Raw genomic sequence first — 19,215 nt, 5'->3', positions numbered from 1 at the left:
TAAGTACCTACTTACGCTTTTCTCCCTGATTTTATTGGATGAAAAACGTTGACTGTACTTGTCTCAATAATTAATACATGTAATTGTAATGTCTTACGTTAATGAATGTTTACTTGTGAATTAAAAAAAAAAAAACTGAATTCGACAACCTATAGATGCGCAAGTAGCCGGGGAATTTATGGGTCGGGGTGTCTTCGATCACTTATAAGTTTGAAATTGATCAAATGATCAAAGTAACATCAGGATTTTTTTAGCAGCTTCCGATGTTTTCATATATACTTTCAATATTTACACAATAGATAAGTATCGCTTGAGAGTCTGTAGAGGTAGAGGTTGTAGAATTGTAAATTGGTATGTAGGGGATGGTCTTTGGAACTGCTCATCCGATTTAAAAAAATATTTTCCCTGTTCCATATCTATAGAATCACTTTTTGGGTGGAAATTGACCATATTACATTCTGCAGCTTTGATTTAGTTATTTTTATTAAATGCGCGTGAGACCACTAGGGAATTAATTTTATTCAAATTAATAATTATTGTTTTTTTTTTCATAGAAGCTTTGTGAGATTACAAAACTATGATCGTGGTAGCACGTTGGACGCCCTTTGCACCAGGTACGAATCCGCGCGAGCATCGGAGGTCTGTTCCACCTCCCTTAAAAACGCTTATAATTATAAAGTAGGCTACATTCTTTACATGGCTATTTTTAATTTTTTTTAGAAAGTCCTTATTCAGACCATTATATAAATCTGAAAAGATCGAGTGTATTCATCATTTACTTTTACTTATAATGGCGTCGATGTTGTATTGCTTAAATGTTGCCCTATGTTAAAACTCTTTGCAAATAATACATATGTAGCAGGTGTAAGTATGTCCGTGTATGTGGTGTACTCACGCCTCGGTGTTGTCGTCTCTGGACTCGGAGCGCTCGGCGTTGGCCTGGCCGCGGCGGTGCCGGGCGCGCTGGTCGTCGCCCAGGCCGTACAGCCCAGCGACCGCTGCCATAGTGCCGTCACACCATTACCGCTCGCATCCGGCCCCACTCATATAGTCAGCGCGGCGGTCGCGCATCGGGCCCGCGGCACAAACTTTTCCGGGGACACCGTGCACATTTTTAACATGTCTCTTATCTACTGCCCTATACGATCAGAGCTAAAATCCCATCACAACCCGCGTACTAACAGTCTTTCGTGGTCCTGTGACAGCTCCGCTGAGCACAGGTGGACCTCGCCTCACCAGGGTTCGACTTGGTCGAGTATACACTAATTAAATACGCTAATTCGAAATATTTGGACGCATTGTTTGGTATAGTACGTAGATTTAATTTAAATCACAATTGTAATTATTGCATCTTATCATAAGTTTAATTGAAATATTAAGCGAAACTATTATTATCTAAAGGTTTATTGTTGTCATTTCTTCGATTCTCATTAAAATTTCATAACGCGTATGTATTTATAGTTCCAGTGTCACTAAACGGGGCGAGCTGCTGCATCTGTGAAAGTAATGAGGTTTTTCATTTTATATTATTGTTTTTTCCCGACGGCATTCATAGATAAGTATTCCGTAACGGTGGTTCCCGCTGCAACGTTTTATCAAACGACTTGGAAGCTAAAGTGCCTGCGGAAGCCTGATGCATCTTTCTTATATTTCAAGATTTTAGATAGCAATAATTACGTATAGAGTGATATCTTTCGTTAAGTAAATACGCCACCCAAATTCAGGATATCACTAAATCTCAGCAGGGTGTGAGCTACTAGAAGTTTTAAGTTGGATGAGATCGGATTAGTTTTAGTGAATCCCATGATTATAAAACAATATCCACGGCTCAGATATTAAATAGCCTTCACCAGGGACTACATTCCTAAATAAGTCGTTCTACCTCTTTCTATGCTTTTTTTTAGATAAAACCACACACTTACGTGGCTATTTTAGGTTACGAGTAAGTATGTTAGCGTCGAGCGGGCCTCGTCGGTGACCCGGATCAAGATAGTCGCCAAATTAGATCAAGAGGCACAACTTGTTTGGTGTTTATTTGGCTCAGCCTTATCCCAAAGTTCTTGCTTTGCACAAAACTTTTTTACATTTGGAAACATTTCGTTCATAAATATGAGGATCTTTATAATTGTTAAATGCGAGTAGATGTGTGATGTGATGTGTGTAGTTTTAAAGCTGTTTCGAGTGAAAGGCAGGAATAAAAATTATGTACCTACATGTACAGGTTGACCTAGTAACAAGTTAACAAATATTTTATAGGTTTTTTCTAGCTTAAACATATTCTACATACTTATTGAAATTAAAAACTTTTAACGACAATAAGTTTACTAAAAACGAATCATCTTCAAAATATCCTTCTTTAGCTTCAATACAAAAACGCACAAGTTTGTGAAAATGATCATCAATACGCAACAGTAAAAAAGTATTTTTGGGCCAGCCTGTACCTCCCGGATACTATTACGGATTTAATCAGACCTACGAATACGTCCTACATGTGAAGGCTTTATGAAAAGCTATAAATAAGCACAAGAAATAGCAAGCGAAGAAGCAACTTTTGACGGATGTTTTAATGAGCGACCGTGTGCCTGGAGTCGCGCTCGAGCACCTCGTCAATTATGTATCATATAGTATGACGTAGAGCACAATGATGTGTATTTTATTTTTGTTTTTTCTACTACTGGAACTCACGTTGTCGTCCCTAATTCAAATTGTTTCAATTATTTTAAATTTAAGGTGACAGTCCATTTCCAACTGCAGCTGCACTACCGTTGCGACATTACTGGTGCGACATTACTGCAGCGGCCGACTGCTGCTGTTTGCGGCGTGCAGTCGCGGCAGCGTTCGTCAGTTGATTGCCAAAGTCAATGAATAATGTCACTGTCAGACGTATAAATAAAATTACTAATTTACTTATTTGTATTTTTTACAAGAAGAAGTAAGTGACGATAATGCTACATGGTACACGAAAACGAAAAACAGTTTGCCTTTCTACAAAAGTCACATTCAGTCGAAGGCAGCTACGCAATATTATTAAAAAACCAGATATTGTTGGTGATCGTTTGTTTGCCGATTAAATGAATAACAATTTAACTTCAAATTGAAGAAATACAACCAAATTACTCAAATTAAATGAATGCAGAGGAGAAATATTTCTTCACTTAAGGTAAGTTAACATTTTGAAATTATCTTCCCCATCCTCTTGACTAAATGCGTGACCACTGCACACAGCAACCCGACGAGAGCGGGACTCATGTTGCTCGTGATGGATACGGTATGCGCACTTGATCCACTTGCATCACGTGATGCAGCCAAATCCAGCCGGTGGTGTCTGCACGTTTTTAGTGGCCTAGTACCGCCTGGATGTAGAAGTCTGCGATAAACGTCCCCTCAAAAAGCTAGGTAGGCTCTTTTATCCCGGGTTTACTTTATTTTTGCAAAGGGATTCGTGGGCTTCGGAGATGGCGATGCGACAAAATAAATTCTCCAATGCAGTCGTTCAGTGTTAGCAAAATATTACAGATTTATCTTTCTGAGTTTTCATATTAAACCAATCTTTCATTAGTTACCTAAAAGTAAAGAATAAACGAATAAATTGATTTGTAAGAGCTATAATTACGCAATTTACACTTAATATTGTCCAGTTTCCTATTTCAAACTAAAGCACAAATTTAAATCTTATAATCGCTCTTGTGTTGCAGGTGTCCATGGGTGACGGCACTCGTGGTCGTGGCAGATACAGTGTATGACTAGACCATATAAAACTTGACGGGCGAGACAAGAAATCCTTTATGAAGAAAGCTATTTACGTTAGCCAAGGGGCTGATAGAAAGAATATTTAATAAATTAATTGGAATAATAAATATTTTCCTCGTGATGGTGTGATAAAATAAATTCGTGTTGCGCTCTGTAGCAAAGTTTGTTTAACCCTCATGCCTTGAAGTCCCCGCAACTGTCAATACAATTTTATTTTAAAACCGCTGTCGCTTCTCTTGTGGTTCAATTTTGTAATTTTTCTTACGTTCGAGTATCCATATGCTACCATGATGGTGTTAAACAACAACTTTGCCTTTTGTATTTCTAGGTAATACAACTGAATTATTGCTTCTTTTATCTCAAAAATGGCTTTGAAATGACAAAGTGAGAAAGTGTCCCGATATTATACACCGTGGGCTGGTAAAACCTGATAGTTTTAAAGTTGTATTCTTAATCGCATTTAGAGGCTAAAATATCATACGAATTTTCTGTAATCGGTCTTCTTTCAGAGATAATGGCAATTCTTGCGAAAATTTGTTTCTGCTATAACTATGTGAAAAACGCCTTTTTCGCTGCGGCGCTGCCTTTATGTGACTTGGTTTAGTCATACCTTCTGACAAACATTACTCAACTAAAAAGAACACTCGCAATTTTGATCTATAGATGAATTAAGAAAACTTTACATCTTCGTTGTAATGTTTTTTTTTTCGCCAAGATGTAGAAAGAAATAACGTGCTGTGTGCAGAAAATGGCTTTTAAATCGGCTAAAAAAAAAAACAGAACATTTTTTTTCCGAATTTTACTAAACATTTTTTGATCCTCAGGAATGCGTGGTTAAGATCTGTCGGATTTTACCAACCCACGGTGTATATAATATGATATTACGACACTTTCACATTTTATCACGCCAAATTCACTGTGCCACGGTACTGTCAGCGAGAATTCAGTAATTAATCCTGTTAAATATAAGCGTCACTGAAACTCCTAAGCACGCCTCCAACTCCAGAAGTGATACATGCGCGTTGCCGACCCTTTAAACACCTGTACACTTCTTTTTTCAAGAACCCCTACTGTAGACCTTCAGAAAAACCTCGGCAGGGAGCTCATACTAAAGCCGGAGCGCCCGCGGGAGGAAATTCCTCTTAAGCCGCACAGTGCGCGACCATTGTTGCCACTAAAAAATGTAATCTACTGTGGTTTCGTAGTATCCTAACACAAATATAGAGGATACAGAGTAAGCTATTTCATTCAAAACATTTTCTCAGTCAAAATTTGGAAAAAGAGAGAAAGAGGAAAGAGTGAGGAAATTGCATACGACCACTCCGTTCAGTATTAGAATCATCATAGAAATATTATGTTGTCACATTTTTATGCTATGTGTACATGATTGTACGATAATGGTTAGCATACCTACATCGATCTTATTCTAACACATAAGTGCGTCCTGTAATTTAGTAGTAGTAGTAGTAAAACTTTTTATTGTACAAAAATGAACACAAAACAGGAAAAAAACACTCATCATTAATAACACTCAAAACGCAAAGCGAAGCGAGTGTTGTTGTCAAAGGCGAACTAGTTTTCCAGTTTTTTCACTATTATTAGTTACCTGATAAATTCATTAAATAAACAGTTCTTTCCTTTTTTCGTAGTTTTCCGAGAACAGCTATAAGCTCGAAAGGGCAAGAACGATAGAGAGCCAAATATACGATTTTCAAATTAAGATTTTCAAGGTAGGCAAAATGAATTTATCAGGAAACATTAAACAAAAACAATAAGAGCAACGCCAAGATACAGAGGAACTACCGCGAAACACAGAAACTATCGGGGTTGTTTATCCGCGGGTGTAATAAACTCCTTATATTGTAGTGGTTATATCCTCTTTGCTTAGAGCTACTAATATCTGTGACCAAAGACATTTCTGTAAAGATTTGACGTGCGGTTTGCAGTTGCGGTCGTATGTACACGAAACACTAAAAATCACCATGCTACGTGCAGTCGGTCTTGTCATCATTTTACTATGGAATTTGACAATAACACTGACGTATTCAGGCCGCTGCAGTAATGTCGGAGCAGTAGTGCAGCTGCGGTCGGAAATACGTTAAAATTACCATATTACGTGCAGTCGGTACCGTCATTGATTTTACTATGGAAATTGACAATAACACCGACACGATCAGGCCGCTGCAGTAATGTCGGAGCAGTAGTGCAGCTGCGGTCAGAAATGGACTGTCACCTTTAGACTCAGCAAAACATGTATATATAAAATAAATTAATAAAGTATTTTTAATGGGCGCACTTTATTTGATACTTTGTAAAAGCTGTTATTAACTGTTATTTCTTTTGTAAAAAATAAAATTCATTGTAAAATGGATTGTTACTGAAGGTTTAACGCGTACTTATCTACTTGTAATATTTTTATAAGAGCATTGCAATACCAGTATTCAGTTTCCATAGTGTTTTAGAGGTAGGCTATGGAAGGGCATGTTGAGCAATATTGGATGTATCACTTACTTATTTCATGATGCATTATAAATATGTGACCTGCTTAGATTGATAGAAAATTTATCTGAGTAAGTAGTTAGTAAATACGATATGTATCGGATATATCAGTGTTAATATTGACGTTTTTGTTTGAAGAAACGTCACCTCGATAGTGAGGTAAGTAGAGCAAAATATACACCGTGTTTTAATTGAATTCCGTTGACTCCGGGGTATGGGTAATGACATTTAAGGAAACTAAATGACATAGTTCATTTTCAAAATAAAGATATATTTTTTTTATAAAAAGTAATTTAATGTTGTATATAGCGTTGTCGTAACTCGGGCCTAATATTTAATTTAACTAAACAATTGAAAACTGTGACATATCAACTGTGTCATTTCAAACATACTCGTAAATCGTCCGAGATAGTACTTACGTTTAGCAGCAAATGTATGAACTCGTACTAAACACTAATCAATATATATGTAAATAGGCCCTAAGGCAAGTGTATACGCTCGTAAGGGCCTTATAAGATAAGAATAAATTATTGATTATCTCCGAAACGGAGCTAATTAGAATTTCAGCATAGTTTTGAAAAGTTGTTTGGGTATTTTATTTTATTATTAATAAAAATAATATAAGTGATATTGAAATTACTATTAAAATCATGTTTTGTCGTTCGCTGTTCCATATTATAACATTAAACACACGCTACATAATATTGATCAATAAAATTCGTAGATCAACTAGCCCCATCACAAATTGCATGACTAGCCCCCGCTGGCATGTTTTTTTAGTAAACGTTAGGGTATAAAATAAAAATAAAATGAGTAATACTTATACAATGCCTGAAACATCTGTACCCCTAGTGTAAATTTATTTGATAGCGAAACTTGACGTACGCGTTTGCATTATGTATCATTTTGTATGGAATTTTGAGTTTCCAAAACGTTCCGCATGGCGCGCTGTTTCCAAATCCCATACAAAATGAGACTTAATGCAAACGTGAATGTCACGTAACGCTAACGAAAAAAAATACTCTAGGGGTTCTGTTCTTGCAATTCAGAATTTCAGTGCAGAATAAAAATACCACAGTTAACTTTTTTACTTTTGAAACACATGTTTAGTTTTAGAGATATTTTGATTGCCTAACTTAGGGCCAGTAGCAAGCGCACGTACTGTGAGTATAAGAGTGTTGTTCCGAAGTAAGTGCCATGCTGCCAACTGCCGCATTTAATATGCGCTATGAAAGCGGAAAGCAAATTAATATTGGTGTTGTACACAAGCTGCGCCGACCGCGGCCTCCACCAATGATTTATGGTTAGTACCATACCTATCGGCCTATTTGTATGCTGGCTCATATTAACGCTGTGTAAGAATTAAACAAACCAAACTCCTCATTCTCGTAACGTTCTCTACATGGTATGTGTATAGACAGTCTAGTCCAGGGCTCCAAACTTTTTGCCCCAGGTGCGCAGCCAGGCCTTCGCTTCCTTTTAACGTGCCAAAGCTGGAGTAATTGTCTCATAATATTCAGGGGAAATTTATAACAATATAAAAAAAATTAATTTACAACACATATTATGGTGCTACTTTTCCGCACGTGCCTAAATTAGCACATTATCTAACTATGTCGAAAATGTAAAGAGCCATATTCATATGTACAGTAAAACGTTGTACGATACATGTGCGAATAGGTAATTCGCAACCCGTGACGATTGAAAATACTCCCTTCGGTCGTGTTTTAATTTATCGCCACACGTTACGAATTTCCTATTTTTGGCACTTTTATCGTAAATAACTATTGTATATCTCTTTTGGCAGAAAAAAACATAACCTTTCCATATGTGATTAACATATAAAGAATCTTATAATTATTCAGTTTTGTGACTTACTCTTCATATTTTTATTATGAAATAAATATTGCAAATATTACATTTTATTAGGATGTAATATTAGTTACCATCTTTTCGTAACGTAAGTTACCAATGTTTTGAGAGATATTTTCATAATGAACAAATACTAAGAGTCCTTTTTGCTACATTCAATTGCGTTAACTTTTAACTGACACGATTAAAATTACAAGGACATGCGATCAATAAAGAAGCGAAATAATCATATGTAAGTGACGCCTCAAAAACGAATGCCATGCTCATACCCCCTTTGCCTATGTAACGTAAGTTACCAGAACATTACTTATAGGGCGTACTGAGTCAAGATATGGGTTATTTTGCATGTAATTTCTTATTTAATTGATGAGATTCAAATGTAAGTAGTACCTAGTGCACAAACGAAATATAATATTTAAGTATTCATCACATCACAAATAACTTTAGTTTGACAAGTTGCAGTTCTAAATGTGACATCAGTTATAGTGGATTTACCCATCCTCACTTTCCGTGTAGGGGAGGTAATTACCCTAAAAATAATTTGTAAGCTTGATTGATTTACATACCCTTGCCTTGCCAAATCGTATTAGCTAGATTCTAACACTAATATCACGGAGCAAAGTAGAGTAAACTGTCGTTGATTTTGGGTTTAAAAAACACACTTTTAATGTAGTGTATACTCGTATGTACTATTTGTGTATATTTGATGCCTGGTACCTACCTATAAAAATAAACCTATTTAGATATCATATAACTTGGGCCCTTGCCAAAGTGTAAGACTTTCCAGCTTATTTTCTTCGCAATCGAAGTGAAAAGTAGAGTGCATACTCGAGCATAATTTCATACCCATTTTTTCCGTCGACCAATATTAACATTAACCCTCGCCTGCCCTGCGGGCTGATAAATTGCCCCGGATAATATGAATTGTTTTATACGTTCTTGTAGTTTGTAGCTAATATCTAGCAAATGGACAATAATAACACAAATGATGATGCTAGAAATGCTTGGCTGTCTGCCTGCCCGAATCATGACTCTCCATATAATCCAAAATCACAGAGAAGCTGGGACGATGCTTTATCGAAATTAACATATACCAAATGTCTAAATAACAGAGAAGGAGTTGAACGCGCTCGTCTGATCGCAGTTGGTTGTAGGCAGGCTGACCACTGGCTCAATGCATAACCCTCTTCTAATACTGGCACTCATCAAGATGGAAACACCCTCCGTGTGGCAGTTGGGTTACGCTTGGGGGTTACAATCTGTGCACCGCATAAATGCCACTGTGGGAGTGACGTGAACGAGCGGGGGTGTCATGGTCTGTCTTTCCTGCGAAGCGCGGGGCGAATGTCTCGTCACGCCGCGCTTCATGACATTATGCGCAGGTCTCTTGTCACCGTCAACGTGCCTGCGATACTCAAGCCGGCCGGTATAGCCCGGGATGATGGCAATAGACTTAATGGTATGTCGCTGATGCCGTGGAGGATGGGACGAGTGTTGGTGTGGGACGTGACCTGTGTGGACACATTAGCACCATCTCACCTTTACTGTAGGTACTACAAAATAAGCGGGTGCCGAGGCTGCCGAAGTCCTGAAAAGGCGGAAATACGGGGGTCACGACGCCAATTACAACTTTGTTCCTTTCGGTGTCGAGACACTCGGTCCGTGGGGCTTGGGAGCTCAGAGCTTCTTTACGGATTTGGGCGACGGCTACTTGATGTTACTGGGGACAAAAGAGCCGGCAACTTCCTCGCTCAACGAATAAACGTTGCAATTCAGCGAGGAAATGCTGCCAGTATCTTTGGCACTATGCCCCAGGGCCCTCTTTAGACATAGATTTTTATGTTTAAATAAGTTTTTAATTAGTTTAAGTTTGTATTGTACCTATATTTAAATTTTACTCTAATAAACATAACTATATTATTGCAATATACTGGCAAAAAAAACGAATATACACTCATTTCACATTGTTGCACCCGTAGCATCTAAACAGGTGTATCAAAGGCGTCTAAATATTTACTCTCAAACGTCTTAACGTGACATTATTGGAACCCATCGGCTTTTAAAATTAGATAGCATCTTTTCGCTTCGTTGCGCGGCGTTCTCCGCTAGCTATCAATCAGTATAAGCCAGATTCATTGAATACTGCCAGGCAGGGGAGACCCTCGGCCTGGCCAGATGGGACCGAAAATGTTGCAATTTTCTTTCTTAACTAGTTCGTTTTGTTGCATTATGATAATGTACGAGTATACCATTTTCGTACATAAAGCTGTCCATTAGTAAACCTTATTTTATCCTAATGAGGTTTTCGAATGGTCAGTTACTTAATTGTGGCCAAGCAAACTATTTATAAATATTTATGTAAACAAAAAAGCGAATGAATAGTAGTTATAAATATATTTTATAGACGAACGGTCTGGCCTAGTGGGTCTAGCCTATGTCTAGTATATATCGTCACCTACGTCCTGACCCATATAGTCAGACCAAGATAAGTTGGCAGCGATTTTGATAGCCCAGACAGTGAAAATGTTATTTTAAATTCAATCTTCTATAAAATTATGACGTTTAGTACTTAACACTTGCACAAGCTGGGCTATGAAAATCGCTGCCAAATTATTTTGGTCTGACTCTAGTTCAAGCTTAGCTTATTTTTGAGGCTAGGTCGATTTGTGTAGGATTGTTCCCAAATATGTATTTATTTTATTTTATTTATACTTAGTTATTTCAACTCCAATGGGTCTCATACGTATGTGCAAAAGCTAGATCATTGATATTTCCAACAGTGATTATAATCGCAATAATATAGCTACTCACGTGCTGTAACAATAACTGAGCCGAAAAATAACGGTTATTTAAATACCCTCGATTGTATTTTTTTTAGTTTAGTCATACACTTTTATTAAGGACAGACTAATCGACTGTTACTATAGTTAAGGACGACCCACGCTAGAACGGCCCGGATACGGGCAGAGGAAACCCACACTTCATTCTCTATAACAGGTGACCGGTGATCACGTGATAGAAACGAAGTATCGGATGCCTCGGTTCGGACCCGAGCCGTTGTAACGTGAGTCATTCTTTATTAAGGAGACGCTAGACGCACCTAGGGCCGTATTTTAGTTGATACTAACCGTTTAGTTGATACCGGAACGGAGTAAATTAATCAAAAATGTTAACCACCCTTCACCGCCACGAGCCTTATCATTCTTAATTGTTATTGTTGGTATACCATTTCTATGCTAGGTTACTCCTGGATCCATCGACCGTGGTTTTCTGAGCCAAGTGACGCGGAGCCGGTTACGCGATTCACGTCAAAAGATATCAAAAAAATATATGTCAAAAGGCAAATCCCCCGGCCATGACGGTCTTAGTGTGGAGCATTTACAGCACGCGGGCCCCCATTTGCCGAGGGTATGTGAGAATTATGCACTCGAACATGGTTTAATTTATAACACTGCTAGGAGCGAAATCATGGTATTATAAAGGGATACGGTTTATCTACGGTGGGGAATGTAAACGCTCGAGGTAGATTTCTTATAATATATAATTATATTTATTCTTCAAACACAAATATCGACTACCATCAATGATTGCCGCTTTCCAAATGAATCACCTGCAGATCTTTATTCCTTCATACGGCGATAGTTCTAAATTCAAATAATCGTTGCCTACCAGTTATCTACCACGAGACTGTGAAGGTTTCCAACCTTCACAGTATTTAAGGTGGGGCCCAGAAGCCCACAATACGTTTCCTTCCTTGCCCTCAATGGGGTACCTACCTCTTAGCAGGGTTCAACAGTTCAAGTATCTTGGACATGTGTTAACCGAGGACCTAAAAGATAATGCGGATAAAGAGCGGAAGCGTGGTGGTGCGATGGTTAGCAGCACCAGCGAACATGATCGCCCACAGATTTACACCACTCTAGGCAAGCGGTGCGCGGCGATGCTCAGCAGAGTGCGCGCCAGCCGCAATCGGCCCCGATCTGAGTGAGTCATTGTGTAAGTGTTGATATACGGGGGCCAGCAAGAGACAAACTGATTGTATATCATTTAATTTAATTATTTCTTTAAATTATTTTGATTAAATGCAGGTATACGAATACGAATACGAATATGCATATTTGCATTTTCATAAGCAGACGTATCAAAATAATAATAAATAGTAATATGACAGTTTTCATGCGCACAAACCTAGAATGCAAACACAGTTACTTAGCGCCATCTACAACTATCATAAAGCAGTCGGCGTTATAGGGAGGTTAAAACTTTTGATTAATTTAATCCTCTGGTATTAATGAGTGCCAAAATCGTACCGATTGATTGCAGACGATTATCAAGAACGAGCACACGAACGAAGATTGAACAAGGATGTCAAAAGTTGTCGCGATGCGCGCTGGCTGTCACAAACAACATAATTCAAATGCTTAAGTTTGTGTAGCGCAGCGCGCCAGGTCAGGTGTATCGCTGGAAACTATGAGCTAGAACTGCAACACGTTGGACATCGAATTATTATGTACTGTTGCCCACGACTACGTCCGCGTGGATTCATTTACCGTAACACATTTTCAACCCCTTTGTAACCCACTAAAGTTATTTTTCGTGTTTTGTAATATTTTCTTGTCCTAATAATTTCAAAACATTCCCGTTACAAACTTTCAACCCCTTTTAACCATATTAGGGGATGAATTTTCAAAAAAGCAGGAATGACTCTCTCGTGTTTTATGAAATGTGGCACGTCTATGAGACCAGAGATGGACTAATAGGGTGACTACATGGGCAGGACCACAAGGCAAAATAAGGAAGGGTAGACCGGTAGATAGATGGGATGACGAGCTGAAGAAAACAGCCGGCCGCAACTGGATTCAAGTAGCCCAATCTAGAGGCAATTATATCAAAAAAAATATCAATTATACTTAATGTAAAAATGATTTCAATAACAATTAATTTTAAATACTAATAACTCTATTACTAACAAAAATTGATGCTACTAACATATTAGAATTAATTTTATTCTAGACTCTTTTTGTAATCTGCAACGAAATAAAGAGCTTATAATTTTATTTTAAGAAAATGGCTCATCATTACAAAGCTTCAAAGTTCCTAACTTAATATATAACTTAATCCCCATACAAACTTTCATCTCCTTTATAACCCCCTTCGGGGGTGAATTTCCATAAACCCTCAAATTCCTTTCTTTTATTTTAATATAATACCTTTTCACGAAGTTACATGATGAATGATGAACTGCATTGATGAATCAGTCAGTCATTCAGGACACACGCATTTGTTTATATAAATATTATACCGGTCGGTTATTATTACCGGTCTGGCCTAGTGGGTGACCCTGCCTATGATATTTGTTCCTGAGTCATGGGTGTTTTCTATGTATTTACGTATTTATCAATATTTATATATTATATATATCGTTGTCTAAGTATCCACAACACAAGCCTTATTGAGCTTAATGTGGGACTTTAGTCAATTTGTGTAACAATGTCCTATATAATATTTATTTATTTATTTATGTGTTTATACATATGTACATACTTATATATGCATATGAATGGTAACTACCTATACGGGTACCTATTTTTTAAACAAATATACCTATCAAAATTCATATTTACCCAGACGGAACCGAGACAAAGTATACATTAAATGTAGGTAAGTGTTTGTTCATATAACTGAATGTTCCCAAATATCTCCTAAACAGATGCACGGCGACAATTATCCGGTGGGGAGCATAGTAGGCACATTTTACGAGAGTGGAAATGCGTTTTCATTAAGGCGATACGGAAACCTAGTTTTAACTAGGGAAACGTGTTTTTACTAAAAACGGGTTTTACGGTAACAGTTAAATTTCTTATGGACTACAAAAAGAAGGAAGTTCTCAATTCATCGTGTTTTTTTTTAAAGTATGTATTGAGTTTTTTTTAAGTACCTACCTTAGTTCTTATGTTTTCCGACTTTATCAAGTCGGCCGGATTTATTTAAATAATTAATTTTTTGTTTGTTTCAAAGCCCATTTGATATAGGGGCAAACATCACATAGGCACGCATTCAGTTATGAAGATCGTCATAAGTATTGTGCAGTCGGTTTTTTCGTTAAATATTATAAATATTTGCACTATTGGAATAGAACAAACCTAGCCAAACAAACCTAGGAAAATATGGTGTAAGACAACATTATAAACTTATTAAATTTTACACAAAAAGCCCACAAGCGCTAAACCTAGATGCAGCAAGTATTTTTTATAACGATATGTATTTTTTTCGCTAAGATATCATGGACTTTTTTGTGTAGAATTTAATAAGGTTTAATGTTGTGTTACACCATAATAATAATAATAAATATTCTTTATTGTACACCACATAGTGAAAAGGACCATATTTTCCTAGATAACGTAGATTTTGAGTAAAACGCGAATTTCTCCAGGACGGTACACATTTTCCAAGATGGCTGCGATTCTTCGAGGTCCACAAATGTCAAATGGTATGGTCATGAATAAGGGGCCTTTAATTTATATACATACCAAATTTCAGGACTGTCCAAGATATTCCGAGGTTTGTCCTATTCCTATGTATACAGTTTTAAAGAACGGAAGCGGTCTAATGGCATCGAGGCCACAAACGCCTAGGTATTACTTATTAATGATTAGTAGCGTCGTTTTACCTGTAAACACGTTACCTGTTGATAATAAGTAATAACCTACTCACTTATTTGTCCTACTCAGAATTTCAAATACACAAAGCGGCAGAATATAATCTTACATACATATGATACCAAACTTGACCTGACAGCTGCAGGTAGAAGCCGAGCGTGAACTGGACCCGGGTATGTCCTTAAACTACGTCCACAAGAGAGGTATGGGCATTGTGAATGTCATCTCGCTCTGTGTGGTAGGGCACAGCACAGCGGATGTCATTCCAGATTCCAGACCTTACAGAAAATCGCAGCCAAATAACACTAGACCCTACTCATAGTGTTGTGTTCCTGCCGGTGAGTAAGGTTGCCAGAGCTCAACGAGGGGCGGGAGGGGGTTATTGTCGGCAACGCGCATGTAACTCCTCTGGAGTTGCAGGCGTACATAGGCTACGGATACTGCTTACCACCAGCTGGGCCGTATGCTTGTTTGCCACCGACGTAGTATAAAAAGAAAAAAAAACAGGACCGCCGGAGCCACCTTTCCCTTTCCCTATTTGGAGGGTAGCCAAGATTTAATCTCGTGGCTAGGGCTCAGGTAAGTAGGTATAACGGCCGGTAGCGATAAAGCTGGCCTACCCCCGACGCACAGCCATCTACAGCAGGACGGTGAATGACCGCCCCACACGGGGGCGCAAACCAACGCAGCCTTCGGAACCCGAAATGCGGGCAAGGCCTCTCATACCCAGCCCCCCCCCCCCCCTCTCACCCCTCAGTTAGCTAGGATAAGCTTATAGGAGCCAAGGTTCAATCGTGCCAAGCGGCGTTATGAAACAATCTAACACAAATCGATCTAGTCCCTCGGTACCTAATCGCAATAAGGCTTGTGCTGTGCTGTGGGTACTAAATACGAGTATATACTTAAATACATAGAAAACAAAACTTAGAAACAAATATTAGTGATAAACACAAATAAATAGCCTAACGGGGATTTGAACCCGCCACATTCTGCTTTGTAGGCAGGGTCACTACCGAATAGGTTAGGAACCCGTATGGAACACAAATATATTATTTCGTAAGTTATTCGTGGCCTTTTAAAATTATGCACATCTTGGGGATATAGTGCTTAACTTCATACTTGTCAGGTTTTCCTGCCTACTTATATTTAAAAATCCTGTGTGTTTTGGACCAAGTCCTTGGGAGGGTAAGTTCATTCGATGCCGGAAAGCTACAAACAAAACACCCTACATGCAAAAAGAGGTGCAGTAAAATATTAATTTTTTTGACCCATTTAGAATGGAATAGAGTAGAAATCATTTAATTAGACAACACATAAATACAAATAACACATATACCAAATACAGGACAAAGATAAACAAAACAGTAGAAACAGAGATTTGAAGCCAAAATTGTCTCCTCTCATATAGTCACGACCGAATGACTGAAATACATGACTTTATTGCCCATATATTAAGGTAGTGTACACATATTTTTGGCAAATTTTTCGTATCGATATTTTCAGACGTGACCGGCCCGCCTACTCGTAGCATGGTCAACGGCGCTTCGCTTCGGCGGCGGTGATTTCGTACCTTGTCACAGTGATTTGAGAAGGTACAAAATGGGTCACAAATTAAATCTTTTGACTGTACCTTCACGGTACATGCGGATTGTAGCGAAAAAACAATCCCTACTTTACGTGTAGGTGCACAAATTTTATTTATAGAACAATCACTGAACTATATGTGAAATACCTATATGAGTTCCTAGTTGACTACAAACTTGATTCGTAGTTAACTAACAGGACACTTTTTGAATTTTAGTCGAGGTTCTTCCGTTTATTAACCTTATGGGAATGAAAGGGGATTCTACTGACTTCTACAGTTTCTTATTATACCTTCGCAGTTAAAGAACGCGAGTGATCTTTACCAAATGTCAATGAACTTAACTTCAGAACAGGAAAATGTCAAATTATGTCATCTACAGGCCGCTAAATCTCAGCTCAACTTGAAGTAAAATAAGGTCTGACGTTAGACCCGAAAAACGTAGAAATAAATAAACTAAAATAATGGATCCTCCCATTGTGCTAGTAATAACGCTTTAAGTAATAAAATAATATTTTTTCTACTCGTAAAATTTCGTAGAGCAAACTATAATTGCGTACTTTTCATGTACGGGCTCCCAACTCAACTATAAGATTTTTCTCGATACGCTGTAGTCAACTAAAAATAATTGACTAATCATTGTGCTGCCGCGCCCCCATAGAAAAGACTAAACAGGCGCGGGGCGCGGGGTCGCGGAGTTTATGTCTTTTGTACAAAATTTTTGTTTACCGAGATACTTACCAATTTTCATTAATTATTGACCGAAGCGTAAGCGAAGGTCCACGTTTTGACTCGGGCAATCTGCTTTTGTATATCCGGATGTTCTCCTCTACAGGTCACAATTCTCAACCGATTCGCGTGAAATTTGGTGACCATATTCTATGATAAAAAAAAATTTGTCGATTCAGTTTTTGGAAAAAAAAAACAAAATGACGAAGTCATGGTACGTCGCACCTAAACAAATAGCGGTATCGATATCATAAGAGTTTCTTATGATACTTTTCTTGTGAGATATGATAACAGAGTGCTTTGCGAAAAATTCAGATATTTTATAACGCTGGCTTAGGGGGTATTTAGATATTTAGGTTTTACTCGAAAATAAGTAGCCTTATTTCCCCGTATGTCATATACCCATTTGTAGCTCGGTTGAAACACACTCGGTAATGGCGAGGTTCCGGGTTCTATCCCCAAACTATGAACTTTCCTTATTTTTTTTTGCACGTCAATTTCCTAGCAGGGAGAGGTCTCTTCTCCTGAATTTTAATTTTTTGTACTTTTTTGCATTTAAATATCGTATTGTTTTTTGTTCAAGTGAGCGCGAAGCGCGAATTAAGCCTATTCGTTTCAGTTTTTTTTGTTTGAACTTTTTTTTCAGCCGTTAAAGTTCAAGGAGACGGACCGCTGCGCAGGCGAAAACGGGTGCGATGTGTGGGGTCCATATTCAGAATTTTCCTGACCAGGTTTTGCACTTACATTAATTTATCAACTTTGGCTTTTCTATACAAACGTCGTTGTAGATCGGAAAATTGATATTATTTTAGGAACAGAAGTTCAAACGTATGTTTTAGCTTTAATTACTAAAATGAAGTTAACTAAAAGAGGAAACCAGTTTTCTCACAATATTTCCCAGCCCCGGCAGAAATGTTACGGGATGGTTGTCGCGGCAGAAATGTACGGTACGGCTCGTGGCATTATTTTTGACAATGTTGGTGTAGATAGATCAGATTACTAAAATCCGGCAATACCTGCTATAGTCTTGTCTACAAAAAATCAGGGCGCTAATTTACAGGAACACAGTGTTCCGATGGTTTATTACAAATCTCCTGTAGATATTTTAGGAAAGGAATTCGATGTAGAAAAATATGACTTAGTGGATGAAATTACCAAATCCTATAGAGATAGAACACTGCAGAGAGAAGCTCTAATGGTTCTCTGGAAGGCTTTTGCCGACGAAGATGGAGGTGGTTATACTTTTACCATTCAGGGGATGACCGACTGACCATGGGCGTTTGGATACGGGAAGGAGAGTATTTTCTCTTCCATTTCCATTCTGTAGCTGTTAGTCACCAGCTGGTGGATTACCAGTCAGGGGCCGCATATTTGTACAAACCCACATTAGTTGAACAGCTTTGGTATGGGGTAATTAAGGCACCAATATACCTGACTGACTTAAAATGGTCAGTTTTTGTTGCACTTTGAGACGGCCCTATGATGCAATTTTGAGGTCATTTACTGACAATGGGTCGGTTTGAGTATTTTCCTAATCATGCTCTACCCGTCCCTCGCATTTCTGTTGTAATGGTCAGATTTGATAACTACACTGTCACAAGAAGTTGGCGTCCTTAAAGTTTAAGTACATGTTCTAGAAATCAGTTCCCGGTCCAGTATGGGCGGTCGCCATCCATAAGTCGCAGGGGTTAATTAAAGGTAACGTTCGGATTCCCGTCCACAGCTGCACTACTACCGCAGTAGTGCAGCATGACAATACTGCTGACTGCATTACTAACGCAAATGTCAAAATTGCGGGCACCAGCACCAATTTTGACATTTGCGGCAGTAATGCAGTCGGCAATATTATAGTACAATAGATAGATACAGGCACCATTAGGATGCAATCAATAGAAATGGCCCAAACCGAAAACTAACAATCTGGAAGCCTATCAAAATAGTAACTTTGAGTTATCAAACGATTATGGATATGAACTGTCAGCTGTCAACAGTGACATTTCTGGTTGAAGAAATGAATATATTCATTTCAATCGAAAAAAATACTTTTTCTTTTGGATGAAAACTTTAAATTTACTGCCCAATTCGAACGTTAAGATATGTCAAATATTAAATACGATAGGATAT

At 38.1% G+C, this 19,215-nt stretch overlaps 2 protein-coding genes across 9 annotated transcripts in view; both read right to left on the bottom strand.

The window, feature by feature from the left end:
• LOC133527283 (potassium voltage-gated channel protein Shaker) overlaps nucleotides 1-19,215 on the bottom strand; it is a 315,532-nt gene that overhangs the window by 91,592 nt on the left and 204,725 nt on the right. Inside the window, exon 1 of one of the 8 annotated variants that reach the window (XM_061864280.1) lies at nucleotides 896-1,271. The exons of the other annotated variants lie outside the window; for them this stretch is intronic. Within the exon in view, the coding sequence (XP_061720264.1) occupies nucleotides 896-1,005 (110 nt within the window). The 5' untranslated portion in view covers nucleotides 1,006-1,271. Of the gene's footprint in view, nucleotides 1-895; nucleotides 1,272-19,215 lie in introns of those variants that run through there. 8 annotated transcript variants of the gene reach the window in all.
• Nucleotides 1,357-19,215, bottom strand: part of LOC133527541 (uncharacterized) — a 50,990-nt gene continuing 33,131 nt past the window's right edge. Inside the window, exon 2 of the mRNA XM_061864596.1 lies at nucleotides 1,357-1,495. Coding sequence (XP_061720580.1) covers nucleotides 1,473-1,495 — 23 coding nt within the window. The 3' untranslated portion in view covers nucleotides 1,357-1,472. The remainder of the gene's footprint in view (nucleotides 1,496-19,215) is intronic.

The sequence above is a fragment of the Cydia pomonella genome, chromosome 1, assembly GCF_033807575.1.
Source record: "Cydia pomonella isolate Wapato2018A chromosome 1, ilCydPomo1, whole genome shotgun sequence".
NCBI lineage: Eukaryota > Metazoa > Arthropoda > Insecta > Lepidoptera > Tortricidae > Cydia > Cydia pomonella.
This window is presented reverse-complemented; position numbering and strand designations above follow the sequence as displayed.